Source organism: Symphalangus syndactylus, chromosome 5 (genome assembly GCF_028878055.3).
Source record: "Symphalangus syndactylus isolate Jambi chromosome 5, NHGRI_mSymSyn1-v2.1_pri, whole genome shotgun sequence".
Classification (NCBI taxonomy): Eukaryota; Metazoa; Chordata; class Mammalia; order Primates; family Hylobatidae; genus Symphalangus; species Symphalangus syndactylus.
Genome location: NC_072427.2, coordinates 20,688,350 through 20,705,179, shown reverse-complemented (window position 1 = coordinate 20,705,179; position 16,830 = coordinate 20,688,350). Strand labels below are relative to the sequence as shown.

The 16,830-nt window shown below is 50.5% G+C and overlaps 1 protein-coding gene across 14 annotated transcripts in view; it reads left to right on the top strand.

Moving 5' to 3' along the window:
* Positions 1-9,322, top strand: part of AKAP13 (A-kinase anchoring protein 13) — a 368,214-nt gene extending 358,892 nt beyond the window's left edge. For 11 of the 14 annotated variants that reach the window (XM_063638599.1, XM_063638600.1, XM_063638601.1 and 8 more), the window contains 4 exons: positions 216-266; positions 1,025-1,474; positions 3,461-3,794; positions 4,575-9,322. In XM_063638599.1, the coding sequence (XP_063494669.1) occupies positions 216-266; positions 1,025-1,474; positions 3,461-3,794; positions 4,575-4,624 (885 nt within the window). In that variant the 3' untranslated portion in view covers positions 4,625-9,322. The remainder of the gene's footprint in view (positions 1-215; positions 267-1,024; positions 1,475-3,460; positions 3,795-4,574) is intronic. The other 3 variants (XM_063638597.1, XM_063638598.1, XM_063638595.1) reach the window with 1 other exon arrangement.
* The last annotated feature ends 7,508 nt before the right edge of the window (positions 9,323-16,830 follow it).

The following is a 16,830-nucleotide window of genomic DNA, read 5'->3' as shown; positions in this document are numbered from 1 at the left end:
TTCCTCCTACACATAGGTCACTTTGGTCTTCTGTTTTTCTTGGCTGCTGGTGCTTGCTTAGTTTCTTTGGTGCTTTCGGTTTGAAAATACTTCATAAAGATACAAGCATTTAGTTGTATCTTAAAGAAGCCATCTTATCAGTTAAACATTAGTGTGGTGGATTCTGAGATTCATAAAGCCCTGAATCGAATGTTTCCATTTTGTTCCTTTGGCAGCAGGTTGTCCACAGCGTTGTTCATCTCCACGAGCTCCTCAGCACTCTGCAGGTGCGTGCCTTCATCTTCCATCCCTGCGTTTATTTGTCTAGAGAACAGCGGCTGGGGCTGTTGTTGACTTGGATCTTTGAGGTTTGCAGGCTGTTTATGGGTAAATGGGGCCCTCAGTTAGGGAAGACTGGCTCTCGTGGTGAGAAAGTTACAGAATGCATCGACCTTCCAGGACTAGAATTAGTGAAGAGCTGGTGTGCTGTAGGCATGGCTTGATAACCAATGCTACAAACCACATAGCGTGCTAACATGCATTTGGGAGATTATTTCACTTTAGAAAGCCTTAAGTATGATTATAAGTTTCTATATTCTATATCTCTGTGTGGTATTTGAATAGAGTGGCCTTCCTAATACAGCTTCTGTTTCAGACTTCCCAGGAACATCCTCAAATTCTGCTCACTTCCTTTCTTGAAGATCTAACCTATCTCATTCCTAGTTTCTCCCACTTCCAACACACACACACACACACACACACAAACACACACACACACACAACTACCCCAGGTAATACCAGTGACTGCAAACAGCATGCGACCAGATTTGACAAAAACCTGTGAGTTCCTGCACCTTTGAGGTTCTTGTGTGATAAACGTCTGCAATTATCCTGGAGCATTTTTATTAGATGGGCTTGAAAAGTGAGGGGAGAGTTCTAGTCCATCATAGTGCCTGGTGCACCCTGGTGTGGGGTCCGCAGGGATCCAGAAGTTCGCTGTCGTCCTGGCCAGAGATGCAGGGCTCTCCTCTGTGTGCCTCCTCAGGGTGTGGTGCTGCAGCAGGACAGCTACATTGAGGACCAGAAACTGGTGCTGAGCGAGAGGGCGCTCACTCGCAGCTTGTCCCGCCCGAGCTCCCTCATTGAGCAGGAGAAGCAGCGCAGCCTGGAGAAGCAGCGCCAGGACCTGGCCAACCTGCAGAAGCAGCAGGCCCAGTACCTCGAGGAGAAGCGCAGGCGCGAGCGTGAGTGGGAAGCTCGTGAGAGGGAGCTGCGGGAGCGGGAGGCCCTCCTGGCCCAGCGCGAGGAGAAGGTGCAGCAGGGGCAGCAGGACCTGGAAAAGGAGCGGGAGGAGCTCCAGCAGAAGAAGGGCACATACCAGTATGACCTGGAGCGACTGCGTGCTGCCCAGAAACAGCTCGAGAGGGAACAGGAGCAGCTGCGCCGGGAGGCAGAGCGGCTCAGCCAGAGGCAGACAGAACGGGACCTGTGTCAGGTAATGGGACTCCCTGCTGAGAGCAACCTAATGATGCTATTAATTAAGACCCCCTGTGTACTAAGCAAGGTAAGAAAGTGAGCAGAAATATAGAGCCTGTTTTTGGCCAGATGCTCATGCCTGTGATCCCAGCACTTTAGGAGGCTGAGGTGAGAGGGTAGCTTGACCAGCCTGGGCAACAGAGGGAGACTGTCTCTCCTAAAAAAAAAAAAAAAAAAAAAACTGTTTTTAAGAATCTTTGTAGCTGGACACAGTGCTCACGCCTCTAGTCCCAGCACCTTGGGAGGCCGAGGCAGGTGGATCTCTTAAGGCCAGGAGTTTGAGACCAGCCTGGTCAACATGGGAAAACCGCGTCTCTACTAAAAATACAGAAATTAGCTGGCGCCTATTTCTGTATGGTGGCAGGTGCCTATAATCCCAGCTACTTGGGAGTCTGAGGTATGAGAATCCCTTGAACCGGGGAGATGGGGATTGCAGTGAGCCGAGATCTCGCCATTGCACTCCAGCCTGAGCAACTCCGTCTCAAAAACACACACACACACACACACACACACAAAACAAAAAGAATCTTTGTTTTACCCTGAAAGGCAGAGGGAGAAAGTCTTTTTCTGCTTTTTGCATCTCTAAGAGGCTGAAAAAGAGAATGGAAGTGCTGGGACATTTTGGCCAGGGCAGTAATGGATATTTGGAGTTGGCACTTCCCTCAGCTAGAGGAGTCTCAGTGTGTCTGAGAAAATGGCAGTCGGCCATCCAGGATTTTAGGAGCAATGCCACTGCTCTGTGCCACATCAGAAATCAGGCATGGCCCCAACCTGAAGGAACTTGTAGCTTAATGGGGAAGCACACCAAGAATAAAAGAGCCTCCAGAACATGTGGTGCCTGTGGTCCTGAGACAGCAGGAAATGGCTCTCAGGCCAGAGTTGCTGGAAGAACCCATATGGCAGGATCGGCGGGAGGCAGTTACGGAGGGAAACGCCCATCCCAGCAACTAGGGGAAGCAGCCACTCCTCTTGTGGACGGATGATATTCTTGCTTGGGGATGTTGAGACAGCTGCGTTCTGCATAGTTCCTGATTTGCCTCTCTACTGCTGATGAAAAACCTTTCTTTCTCTATAGCTGCTGCTTATATTGGAAGGCTTTTGGTTATTCAGCACACTCACTCCTGAGCTTATTTCAGTGATATTCCTTAGTTATTCCGAAACATGGATGCTTGTGGCAGATGGAGAGCCTGGGTGTACACAGATCTGCCTGTGTTTTGAAAAGCATATCATGTTGCTGTTTGTTCGATTGATTGACCTTGGACCATGAAAGAAAGTTATACTGACAACTTCCAGAGTAGGGGGCAGTTGTAGCTTTCTGCAGATGTTGCCAAATATATAGGGGCGGGGGTCAGCAAATGTCATGTGTTGCTTTTTATGACATAAGGAGGGATTCCACCCCTATCCCAATAAAATCAGTGCTTTGACAAAGGAGGCTTCCCAGGCAGCTAAGAGAACCCAGATTAGATGATCCTCTTTATCTCTGGTTTAACCTTCAACTAGGATTTTTGGTGTAAGCTCGGCTTTTCCACTTATCCTCTAACGTGAACAGGCTTCTATAATCTGTTTGCCCTAAAATAATTATCTGCATCCCTGTGTAGAGCAATCTTAAGTAGCTCTCCTTGTTTCTTCAGGGAATGGGAATTCTTTTCTAAGTCGCCCCATCAAAGGTACTATCAGTTTTTTACAACACCGGCGTTTGTGTATGTCATAAAAGTATTAACAGTATTAAGGGCGGTATTTTTAACATGTTTATAGATACTACTTGGGGGAGGGCAGCTAATGAAACCAAGCTCTGTGCAGTCCACAGAAGTGAGCTCTGTAGAGTTCACAGAGGTGGGTAAGTACCCAGCCAGCACACCCAGTTGCATTCAGCCAGGATTTATTGAGTGGGCATCAGGGACGCTGACAGCCTCTAAGTGAAAACCCTTCTCTTGAATATGTATAGGTTTCCCATCCACATACCAAGCTGATGAGGATCCCATCATTCTTCCCCAGTCCTGAGGAGCCCCCCTCGCCATCTGCACCTTCCATAGCCAAATCAGGGTCATTGGACTCAGAACTTTCAGTGTCCCCAAAAAGAAACAGCATCTCTCGGACACACAAAGATAAGGGGCCTTTTCACATACTGAGTTCAACCATCCAGACAAACAAAGGACCAGAAGGGCAGAGCCAGGCCCCTGCGTCCACCTCTGCCTCTACCCGCCTGTTTGGGTTAACGAAGCCAAAGGAAAAGAAGGAGAAAAAAAAGAAGAACAAAACCAGCCGCTCTCAGCCCGGTGGTGAGTCACGCACACCTGCTCTCCCTGCGGCCATAGTGTCTGCATTCTGAGAGAGGGTAGATTTTAGTGGCATGGGGCGGGGTTGAAAAGGGGACAGTTCAGATGCTCAAAAGCCAAACTGCCATCCTTCTCACCAGCTCCGCTTGCTAAGAGCGCTCATGCAGTGAACATTAAGAACCCACTCTGTGTGGCACGTGTGCAGAAGCAGAGAGCATGGGTTTCATTTTCAAGGCATTATCCGATAGAGGAACTGGAGCTCACCTCTCAGTGAAGTAATTCAAGTCCTCCTTGCCTTTCTGGGCCTAGAGTAGTCATTGATAACAGCTAGCGTTTGGTGATTTAACCCTCAAATGACTGTATGAAGTTGGCACTGCTAACCCCAAGAGAAGTGAGGAAACTGAAGCTCACAGAGGCTAATGTGCCAGCGGCCACAGAGCCTGCGGCTGAATTCTACTAAATGCCTCCCTGTTCATGTGCCAATTTCTCCCCCGTAGGATTGATCTCTCCTTTCTGTGTGAGAGGTTGAAGAAAAATGTACATTTTCCTGGCCTCTTCATTAATTCTAGTGCTTATTTAAAAGTTAAAGGGAGCATTAGACAGTCAAGGATATCACTAAGAACCTATTAACCAAATTTGTTCAGAAACCCTTGTGCACAGAGTTAATTGCCCATAAGCCCCAGTCACCTGTTTGCATTACAGAAGACTTTGGGTTGGGGAGGAAGTTCAATGAAAGGAGCAGTTTTTCTGAATTTTTTTCATTCTTGGTTTTCACATTTCCAGATGGTCCCATGTCAGAAGTATCAGCAGAGGGTGAAGAGATCTTCTGCTGACCCTCTTCCTCTCTGCTGAGGCAGCTGCCTCCTGAACCTGGCCAGCCCACCTCTCCTGCTGTCCCCGCGTACACAAGTCTCTTACACTGGACGCCCACTGCTCCTCAGCGTCCAGTCCTCCTGGGCGGCCCCAGGTCCTGGACAAGAAGGAACAGATGATCTTGAGTGTCAGGGTGGGGAAGGAGGCCCAGACCCTGCTTCGACCATGATTTGTGACTGCCCAGGACTCTCAGGTTGGGCTGGCCCTACTCAGGATTACACTGAAAGTAATGGCCTCGTAAGTACAGGTGATGGTTTTGGACATGTCAGGAATTCCTAGAGGCTGAAAGAGTGGATCCAAGTAAGGTCTGAACCTCCGACTGCCTTTTATTTGGGGGAACACAAAACCAAACAGCACATGTTTTGGACTTGATCTGTGTACATACATGGGGACCTGTCTGCATATATACACAGGGAATGCTAGAAGAAGGCCCAGTCTGCACCAGGCATCTGGTCAACTTAGCTCAGCACAAGAGCAGTGCCTGGACGGACCTGGAGCCCCTACATATCAGCAGTTCACCCAGTACTCCTCAGAGACTGGTTTCCCTCTAAACCCATCCCATGCACATATCACCCCTGTTCTGCATGTATTTCTCATTTCATTTTAGGGATGACAAACATTTGTGAAACCAGTGAGAGAAGGCTTGATGTGTATAAAAGACGTAATCTGCACCACCTCGATCTCGGTGTTTCGGGCACTAAAGCAACAAAACAACCCATGGTATCTCATTTTGTCATCAAATCCAGAAGAAATATCCTGGTTTTCCAGGATGTTTACCCACATGTTTTGGGCACGGATAAAGTGAAGAGGCCTACTCACCATTATCCCTGCAGCGTGACACCTTTTGATTGTCACTGACCACTCAGAAGTGGCCACGGCCTCCTGGCTGTGTTCCATAGCCCCCGTTGTGCCTCTCCCAGACAGCAGCTGCCTGGCCCTTGCTGGGTGAGGGCGTGCCCTGTGGGCACACCACCCGCCAGGGGTCAGCCTCCCACCCAGGCCAGGCAGAAGCTGTGCTCTGAAGCTAGGACAGCTGGCTGAGAAGTGGGTTCAGGCGAAGGGTGAAGCCATGTGTAGCACTTCCTGCCAGTGCAGATCTGGAGAGGAGCTGGCCCGGAAGGCGTGGTTGTGAAAGCACCCTTCTTATGTTAGGAGGCCTTGGCAAAATTGGATTTCTTCAAAAACGTATCTAAAGGTCTGTTGTTGAATTGTACTCTGTCCCTGGAAGTGGATACGGATGGCTGCCTGCTGCTCAGCTTTGCTTTTGCTTTTCCCACCGTGTTTTGAGGTGTTCACTTGAGGCTTTCCCCAGCTGGTGTGTGCAGGACAGTTCATGGTAATGTTGCCCTCTGAGGCCCCGTACACCAGAAGGGAGGCCCTGGAAAATTTTGTGCTTCCAATGTGGCCTTCAATTCTTGCTTTTTTGCCCCTCAGAAGCATGGGGCTTTGAGCACACTTTAAAAAAGAAAAATCTGTAACTTGGTGCTTATCGATGAATTGCAAGCTGGCCTTGCAGATGGAGATATTTATCTTTCAGTTTATTTGAAAGAGGTCTGGTTTAAAATTTGTAGCCTAGATTTGTTTTATTTATTGTATTTGTGTGTTTGTGTTTGCTTTTCTTTTTTAAGCGTGAGCCACGACTAGCCCAACAGTCTAAACTATCCAGTCAATACCAAGTGAAGTGGCAGCCAGCACCGCTCACTCTGTCTTTTGAAGTGCCTTGAAGGCCCAGATGAAATTTTAAAGGGAGGGGTCCATGTCCTTCCCTCCCCCACCCCGCCTCATTCTTTAATCAAAGGATGTCTTCTCCCTTGTTTGAGAATGAAGAAACTCACCACCTCTGAGCTATCTTTGCCTTTTTCTGTCATGGAGAATACCCACCCTTCAGAAACAGACCAAAGGCCAAAACCTGCTGATTTTTCTATTGAACATATGTCCCCTTGCAAAGACCCTAAACAAAAAGTTAAGTTGCTTTCTTTCACCAGTCCATACAGCTCCAAGTTACAGCTGAATCTGTAACTGAATCTGATCTACCCCGGGGCTTGGCTGTGTTTTCTGGTCACTGGCTCCGAGTTCCCCTCCTGGGATTTGCAGGAGGGCAGTACTGAACCTGCATTCTTCTCCTTGTAAACGTAGGCTGGGTACCCCTGTTCTCCGGGTGTGGAACAATAAGAGGTTGGTGCTGATTGGATTCACTCGCGTACGTGCTCTTCACAAAAACACCGTGGGTGCTGAAGTTAGAGCACGTCGCCACAGAGCTTGGCATCGATGTGAGAGTCTCTCCTACCCCCCAGCTGTCCTGCTTTGGTTGTTTTGGTAGTTTTTTTTTTTTTTTTTTTTTTTTTTAAATGGAGATTTCACGTCTGCCCAGACCCCACTTACTTAAAACGATTTGGTCAGGTTCTGGTTGGACAAGTTTAAAATCAGAAAGTAGTGCCCGGAATTCCCCCAAACCACCCAACTTCATCCAGGAATACAGTCTGCAGTGCAGAAGGAGAACCACTTACCAAGAACTGTGCTTACATACCTTTGTCATCTCTCTTCCCCCTTGGAAGCTGTCCTCAAGGGGATTTGTTCCTGTCCTGGGGATTTACCTGGGATGGTGGCTGCCTGTGCTTTTGCTCGTGGCCTTGACAGTGCTCTAGTTGTGGATCTAATGGCCTGTCTTGGTTTCTGTCACGAGAAGGGTTTGTTTTCTGGGGTGACTCGGACTGAATTCCCTGTACTGTTTCCACACCAGGATGCCATGTTCTCCACCAAGCTAAAGAAATCAGGTGCCTGAAATTGTGCTTAAGTTTTGGGGGAAAGATGGAGTTACTATCCAGAGCCCCCAGATTTCCAGAATCGAGTGAGCTTCCTGGAACGAGACTGCATCTTCTCTCAATTGCAGTCATTCCGGTTAGGTGACATGTGCACTTTAAATGCTCTCATTGGTTGGCTTCATTTTCAAGACAATCAAATGTATTGACTGTGTTTTCTTCTTAGAAAATGGAGAGGGTTAAAAACATGCAAACTGCCACTTTCAACCTTTGCCAGTATTCCCTCTACCCCCGTGAGAGCTATCTGGGGGGAAGAATCCTTACCAGGGTTTTTTTGGAAAGGTACGAATCTTACCTTTTTTCCCCTTCTGTGTCTCAGGGTAATACCATTCAGAGTTGCCCCTTTGCTCATTTTCTCCCGTATTTGTTACCTTCCTGAGGCCTCAGTATTAGTCGTGAGCACAAAGTTTTGAGACCCTTGGCGTTGTTTCTTGATGTGGGAGGGGAGGTGTTAGTGTGTGCAAGGGTTGAACTAGATAGACCCTGCCTTAGTAGAGGGTGGGACCATAACCTTAGAGGCCAGAACTTGATCCAGAAGTTGCTGTCCACAGAAGTGCTTTCTATTTCATCATTTTTGTCTCTGGGGCTCTTTTTCTGTAGCCAGGTCTTCCCAAGGATTTTAGTATTTGCATTGGAGTTGAGGTTTACTCTAATGATGGGTGGCCCAACTGTGCCCAGAGGACAGCCAGGCCCTGGGAGGGGATTTGGAAAGATAGTCCTGGTGAATGGGCTTCAGTGGTCACAAAGAGGGTGGCTATGAAGTGACCCCAGACACTGCAGAACGATGTGCACCCTCTGCGTTTGGACGTCCTGGGAATGTGGGAGCCTAAAAATAACCCTGTGGATGGAATGGGGGCAGCGGCTGCTGGAGATCTGTGTGCCTTGCCTGCCTTCAGCAGGACCACGTAGGTGCGCAGCCACCTACGGATGTGTCCCAGCCAGCCCCGTCGCTCTCGTCCATCCTCAGAGACAAAGAAGAGGGCAGGGAGTTTGGGCTTGGTTTTGAACTTTCCTTTCAATGTCGCAAAGCATTCCTTGTTAACCAGAGCCTGGGAATCTACTGCCTGCTGGCCAGGCTTTAAAATAAAAAGTGTTTTAATGCTGCCATAAAACGGGGGCGGGGAGAGGAAGGGAAAATAAAGGCATCTTTCCAAGTACTCATCTAACTTAATCGTCAAAAGATTGATAGGCCATGAATTACTTCTCCATCTCACTAAGGGTTAAACGCGGGCAACCCCCCACTGGCTGTGTCCCCTGCCACCGAAGTGGGTGACCTGCCCTACAACCAGGTGGGAGCACCTGTGCTGCAGTCCGGAGGGGCTTCTGCAGGAAGCACTCACCCCCACACCTTCCCCGGCCTGAGCTTCCCCTACGTTTCGTCACCACCTGACGGCGTGAGCACAGGCCATGGGGCGTGCCTGGTGAGTTAGTTTGCCTGTGGTTCAAGCTTAGCCTGTGGTCTCCTGTGTGCTGCTGCCCACGTGGGATGCGCAGGGGAGGCGCGGCGATCCGCAGGAGGGTGGTTGGGATACACCGGATACCTCTGCTCTCATTGCTTGTTTCCAAATGCTCTATGGACGTTTCTGTGCTAAATCCTATTAAATAAAAAAGACGGGTTAAAACCCAGATGCTGTATATTAATTTGTAATTATGTATAAAGTGAAGCAGTTTTAAACTGTAAAGATTTTTTTTCATTGTGTTTTCTGGACTTTTGCCACAACATACTGGCTTTGTATTTTATTTATCTTTCCTTCTAGTTACCAGCTTCAGACCCTTGTAAAGTCTCCCTCAGCCCTTTCAAAAAAAAAATAATAATAATAAATTTCCTGTGAAGTCCTGGTTGGTGCTGTGATTTATTCCTATTCCTGGTTCCTGTAGAAGGGATACTCCCCATCCATCCCCAGAGCTCTTGAGGCGAGGCCTTCTGCACCAAGCAGCTGCTGGGGACGCGTTCACTGTCTCTTGGAGTGGGACCCAAACCCAGAGAGTGACTGATCAGCCCTAAAGTCAGTTTATGCCAAGAGCCAAAACTTTGTATTTCCACATAAGTCAATACAGTGAACAGGGACTTTGCTATAGAGCCTGCGACTTCCCTTAATATTTGTTAGCTTCTCTTCCTTCGCTAACATTGTCCACCCCATCCCACCCCCAAACTAGAGCAACTGCCAGAAACTAATTCAAGAAGAAAGATCCTCTCTGCTTGTAGCTCCCGGGTGATTCACTGGGTCTGATCCCGGAATGTCGGGGCTCCCCTGGAGACACACAGGGCTCCAGCTGTCACTGGCTCCACCAGCACAGCCTGTGCCTTCCATTTTTAGATTACTGGCTTCCTACTCTTCCGGGTCTGCGCTTTCTGGACCTACAGGAAGGCCCTTAAATCCACCTGGGCCTTGGAGAACTGTGCTGCTTGCAGTAACGCAGAGAACCTGGGCAAAGCTGCCCGTAGTCCCCGCTTGGCCACTTCACTTCCCAGCTCCCCGCCCCTCCCTGACAGTCACCAAGAAGAACATCGTGGCCGGGAGCGGTGGCTCACGCCTGTAATCCAGCACTTTGGGAGGCCAAGGCGGTTGGGTCACTTGAGCTCAGGGGTTCGAGACCAGCCTGGCCAACATGGTGAAGCCCCGTCTCTAGTAAAAATACAAAAATTAGCTGGGCGTGGTGAAACCCCATCTCTACTAAAAATACAAAAATTAGCCAGGCGTGGTGGCACATACCTGTAATCCCAGCTACTCGGGAGGTTGAGGCAGAAGAATTGCTTGAACCCGGGAGGCGGACGTTGCAGTGAGCAGAGATCGTGCCACTGCACTCCAGCCTGGTAACAGAGCGAGACTCCATCTAAAAAAAAAAAAAAAAAAAAAAAAAAAAAAAAAAAAAAGAGTCCTGCCCAGCTGCCAAGTATCTTTCCTTTCACCACGAACTTGGAAGTGCACGGGTTTCTTTGCAGAGTGTTGTAGCCCTGGTGATACTGCCTCCCCGTAAGCCAGTAAAACACTGGTCTTTTTTTCTCTCACTCGCTGCTCTTGGCTGTCACTGCTGCCCCAGCGGTCTCCTCCCCCACAGCAGCCATCCTGGCCTGGGTCCGCAGTGGCCCTCATCCACCCAGACACCCTCAGCAGGGCAAGAGGAGTGGTTCCCATGGCCTCCCTCCTCCGCTCTCCACCGCAGTTGGTTCTGAGCCAGGGACAGGCTCTGTCTGGGAGGCAAGAAGAGCGAGAAGATTCCATTCTCTTCCAGAACAGCAGAGACACAAAGCACAGAGGGCCCCAAGAACACTAGACAGCCATTCAACAGGGGCTTAAGTCTCTGCCCACTCCTAACGGATGCTGCTGTGCCCAGAGCCTCTGCCACAGCACAGACTTGACCGCCAGGTGGCTCCTATGAAAGTAGCCATTTTCTGGGCCGGGCGCGGTGGCTCACGCTTGTAATCCCAGCACTTTGGGAGGCCGAGGCGGGCGGATCACGAGGTCAGGAGATCGAGACCACGGTGAAACCCCGTCTCTACTAAAAATACAAAAAATTAGCCGGGCGTGGTGGCGGGCGCCTGTAGTCCCAGCTACTCGGAGAGGCTGAGGCAGGAGAATGGCGTGAACCCGGGAGGCGGAGCTTGCAGTGAGCCGAGATCGCGCCACTGCACTCCAGCCTGGGTGACAGAGCGAGACTCCGTCTCAAAAAAAAATAAAAAATAAAAAAAAAATAAAAAAAAAAAAAAAAAAAAGAAAGTAGCCATTTTCTGTTTGAAGGTCCCTCATCCCCAGGGAAAACCTGTGGCCTAGGGGCGGCCACCTGTGAACTAGCAGGAGATGCCGTCTGCAGCCACAGCCCTGCCGGAAAAGAAGTGGGAGTCGCTGATGCTGCAAGACAGCGGTCTAAACCGAAGTGTGGGGAGGACACTAGGAGGCCCCAAAAACCAAAAGGCCAGGGAGGAGCTTGGGAGGAGAGGAGGCATGCAGCGTGCAAGCCTTGCGATTTCCTTGGAAGCAGCCACAGGAGCAGAGGGCAGGCGAGCTGAGCTGCAGATTGTTAGACCTCAGACCTGGAACTCCCTGAACTCCCTGCCAGGGGGTAACAACCCCCTCATCCAGCCTCTGCACAGCAAGAAGTGCCTCCCCAAGGCCCCCACCTCCCCGTCCCCGCCACAGTTCCTGTTCTTTGGAGTCTTCAGAGACTCCTTTGTCCTTAAAATTTGACTCTACTTCTTCAGGGGCACAGTGGCAGGTCACCCAGAGGGTCCTGGGGCAGTCCAGTTCCAGCACCGTCCTGCCACCCCTGTGGGTGTCCCCCTGGGCCAGAGAGGGGTCACAAGTGGGAGGAAGTGGCGTGTGCCCTAAATGGGGAGGATGTGGGTCCCAGGACCCCAGCAGCCTACCCCCTCCGCCCCAGTTTGGGGCCCTCCCTCGCTGCCTCCCCACCCCTGCCCCCTCCACTATCCCCAGCTGCCTTTGGTATCCAAGTGACAGCCTTGGCCCTTCCCACCCCCGCTAAGGCCTCCTCCTTTCATATGGTAATGGCTTGCTCTACACAGCCCTAGTCCCACAGATGTGTGGGCTACCCCTCTCTCCCCATGCCTTTGGGAAACTTACTTTCTTCTTCCTGGGAAACAGAATCTGGACCCTGCCGGGGATAAGGACCCTGGAGGCCTCAGAGTTGTGGGGAGGGGGGTCATAACGGGGCTCCTTGGAATGGACCAGCTGGAAGCCAGCCTGCTTTTCTCTCCCTTCCTCCCTGGTCACCGCTTCCCTTTGAGCTGTCCCTGGACTTCCCACCCCACCCCCAGCTTCGGAGTTTGAGGCGGCAGTTACCTGGACAACCTCGGTTCTTCTCTGCGGTCCAAAGGAGAGGGCTGCTGGGCAAGTGAAGCAGGGCTGCCTGCCCTGAGGAGCCTAGAAGAGGGCCACACTGGGGTGCCCTCTGTCGGGGAGGGCTGTGGACAGGGGCTGAGGGGGCCACGCGGAGGCCCCAGGATGGGCACAGACTCCAGGCCTGCCGCTCGTAGCCAAGTGGCCAAGCTATTAAACCTCTGTCTCCATTTCCTCTTTCAGAAGGGTCTGCAGAGTCTGCAGGTGGCGTGCACATTCGTCATGATGCTGAAGAGATGAGCGGAGTGCTTAATCTGGCGCCCAGCACACTCATCTGGAAGCATGTCAGCGGAGCCGCGGGACAGCTGCCACGGCAGTGGCCCTGGATTCATGTCCTGAGTCTGAAGAGAGCTCTCCAGGGGGGCAGACTCGGTCTTCTCCATCTTCCTGGGCAGCACACAGCCACACACACGCACACACGCGCGCACACACACACACACACACACACGCGCGCGTACACACACACACACGCACACACACGCGCGCGCACACACACACACACGCGCGTACACACACACATGCGCACACACACACACACGCGCACGCGCGCGTACACACACACACGCGCGCGCGCGCACACACACACACGCGCGTACACACACACACGCGCGTACACACACACACACACGCACACACACACACACACACACGCGCGGTCTGGCTCACAGCAGCCACCTCTACCTCCCTTAGCTTAGCTCAGGTCAACTGTCACTTCCTCTAGTGGGTGATCACACAGGGCTCATGGAGTTCAGCAGTTGGCCCAGCCAGAGCCAGGCAAAAACCCACCTGCTTTAGAATGATCTGGACTGCTGGTTAAAATGCATATCCCTGGGCCCAACCTCAGATGTAATGAATCAGAATATCCAAAGCTGAAGCCAAGGAATTTGCTTTTTTTTTTTTTTTTTTTTTTTTTTGAGATGGGAGTCTCACTCTGTTGCCCAGGCTGAAATGCAGTGGCTCGATCTCGGTTCACTGCAACCTCTGCCTCCCAGGTTCAAGCGCTTCTCCAGCCTCAGTCTCCTGAGTAGCTGGGATTATAGGCATGTGAACCACGCACGGCTAATTTTGTATTTTTAGTAGAGATGGGGTTTCGCCATGTTGGTCAGGCTGGTCTCAAACTCCTGACCTCAGGCGATGTGCCCGCCTTGGCCTCCCAAAGTGCCTGGATTACAGACATGAGCGCCTGGCCGATTGTACCCTTTCAATAGGTGGATTGTATGGTATGTGAATTATGTCTCTGTCTCAATAAAACTGTTAATTCATATGAACAAGGGGACATAAGGAAGCTTTCATGGGTGATAGATGTCACTATGATGATTGTGATGAAAGTTTCATGAGTACAGACATATGTCAGAATCTACAGAACTGTATAGTTTAAGTATGTGTAGTTTATTTGTACATCAATTATACTTCAGGAAGGCTGTTTCTAAAAATCACCTACAGTGAACATCTAGAAATAAGCACAATTCACACTGGGGTCCACCCTCCCGGTCTCTTTTCTATAAACACACACAGTTTATTTTATATAATGGGATCATCCTGCCTTTTTCCACTTTATATCATAAGCATCTTTCCAAGTCACTAACTCTCTATGTTGGATGGTCACATAGCATTTTCTGTGCAATAATGTCATTAGCTTATTTCCATACAGGGGTATTTGAAATGAGACAACTGAAGCGTTTCAGGTTACAGGGTCACCCCTTCTGTCCCTACCTTAGACTCCCAACCCCATCGCTGCACCTGGCCTGGCCTCCTCTGGAAGGAACCTCAGATTTGGAGCCTCTGCCAGGGCAGGGAGCCTGTTGGAACCAGCCCAGGGCCAGCCCACTCATTCCTGGAATTCCTACCTCCTCTCACTGCTCTGGGTTGGCACCAGGTGCCGAGTGGGCCTCAGGCCAACTGTGGGCATGGGCTCGATGCCGCTGTTTCCTCCTCCACATCAAGGCATCAGCCATATCTCGCCCCAAAAGGCAGAGAGGAAATCCAGCTAAGTCCCACGTGCAGCTCTGTGCTGGCTTCTGAAGGGAAGACACAGCCACTGATGAGCACTTTTGGCTCGTGTCCTCCTACAACAAATGCGAACCACCATGTACCTTTCACAGGGCTGTATGTGTAGCTCTCAAACGGTATCACAAGTGTAACTATTACAGTACCTTAGCCTCCCACACTGCTGGGATTACAGTATATAATCTGGGGCATTATTTTCATGCTTCCAATATATTTAGGGCTAAAGGCTTAAGTTGTTCAACTTACAGAAAATGCCCACCATGTGACCTCATTAGCAAAGCCAGTACTTCTTGGCAAACTGATTGGCCAATTCAGAATTCAATTTCCATTAAAAAGGTTTGATTGCTTTTAAATTTAAATTAAAATGTTATTTAGTTGACAACTAAAAATGTTTAGTGACAACTACCTCACTTCTGAATTATGACTTAATAATAGGGAGGGAGAGAGGTAAGATGAATGAGTAGATGGGATGGATGGATGGATGGATGGTTGGATGGATGGATGGGTGGATGAATGAATGGTGGGTAGGTTGATGAGTGGGTGCACGGGCAGGTGGATGGGTGAGTGGATGGGTGGGTAGATGGGTGGATGCGTGGGTGGATGGACAGGCAGGTGAGTAGATGGACACACAAAGATATGGAATCTTGCCATGTGCTTGTCAATTGAATTCCAAAAGGCACTGCCCTGTTTAACAACCATATGCTTTGCAATCCACCTTTCCCCTCATGCTGCCCAACCTTAACACGTCCATTTGGTGCCCCAGATGTTTTTACATCCTTAGCAATGCACCATAATGAGTTTCAGGAGGGGCGAGAGATAACTTTCTTTTGTGAAATGAAAGAAGGGTGACTGAGGAAGAAAGGTGGGAAGGGGGGAACAGGCAAGGGCAGAGGCACGGTTCTGGTGAAGCGCATCCCCAGATCCCAGAGGAGTTCCTCAGGACTCGCCCAGCCTGGGGCCCATCACAAAGCTCTTCTCTGCGGTGGGAGCCCTGTGTGCTGGACCACTTCCCCCCCAAGGAAGGTGGGCCCTGGTTTCTTCCTGCTTTCTCCATCACCACAAGCATTTGAAGCCCTGGCTTTTACCTGGGAAGAGAGAGAAACACCTCCTCACCCGCTAGCCCTGACTACAGCTCAGACAAGCCTGGACAAACCCAGCTCATGCCCAGTGACATTCTAGGTCGCCTGGGGAAGATCTGCCAAGCCACTGCCTGACCCTCCGGGCTCAGCATGCACTGAGCAAAGCACCCAACCAGAACACTCTTCTTTCAGTCATCACACTGAGGCTTGGACCTGGGGGTGACTGTCCCCACCAACAACACAGGAAATCAGTCTTCCTGGAGGTGATCAGCCTCCTGAAGAGAAAAGTCTGAAAATCAGGGAGTCACAGAAAGTTTTTTAAGACTCTGCACGCTTTCCAAGCAGAAGTTGAGGTCCTTTGAACCTGTGATTGCAATAACCATTTTTCTGGGGTGGCTCATACAATTCCAAGCCATGGAGGGAGGACAAAGCACTTGTGCCAACAGGAGGGAGGACGCGCCTCTGTGAGGAGCCTCCTGGTGGGCTCTGGGCTTCCTGGCAGCCACAGCCAAAAGGGAAACTTTTTGTTGTTGTTTACTGTTTTGAGACAGAGTCAAACTCTGTCACCGTGGTTGGAGGGGCAGCGGTGCAATCTCGTGCGCACTACAACCTCTGCCTCCTGGGTTCAAGTGATTCTCCTGCCTCAGCCTCCTGAGTAGCTGGGAATACAAGCGCCTGCCACCACGGGGGTTTCACCATGTTGGCCAGGCTGGTCTCGAACTCCCGACCTCCAGTGATCCACTTGCCTTAGCCTCCCACACTGCTGGGATTACAGGTATGAGCCACCGTTCCCGGCCGGAAACATGTATTTTTATTGAAATTGCCTTCAACTCCCCAGAAAAGCTGGAATGCTTTCTTCTTTCTAGTTCATTTTCACACACACATACACCACACACACACACACACACACATATATACACACTCTTTACTCAAGCTGGAAACATATATGGGGCAAAGGAAATGGACATCGTTGACGGAAATCTAGTAGCCTCTTTACCCGATTTAGTTCAATCCTTACAACAAGCAATATGATCTGTTTTTTTCTTTGTATAAATGAGGAAATGAAGTTACAGGAGCAGAGGGACCTTCCCAAGTAGGGCCACCAAGTAGAAGAAGAACTGCTGTTTGCACCCAGCTGGCTTGACTGCAGTGTGGCCCCTCACGCTGCACAGTGCAGACTGAGGACCCATGTCCTGAGGCTCAGCTGAGGGAGCCAAGCACATGGGCTGCAAAGGTCTGGCTTTGATCCCAGAGCAGAGCCCACACTCCTGCTGGGAGGAGGAGACAGGCATGGCAGGGACCTCGCAGGCCTACAGGAAAGAGGCAGCCACAGCTGGCAACACCAGCTTGGAGGGCAGACTGGGAGCTGAAACCCACCGCCCCCCACCCCACCTGGCCACCTCTC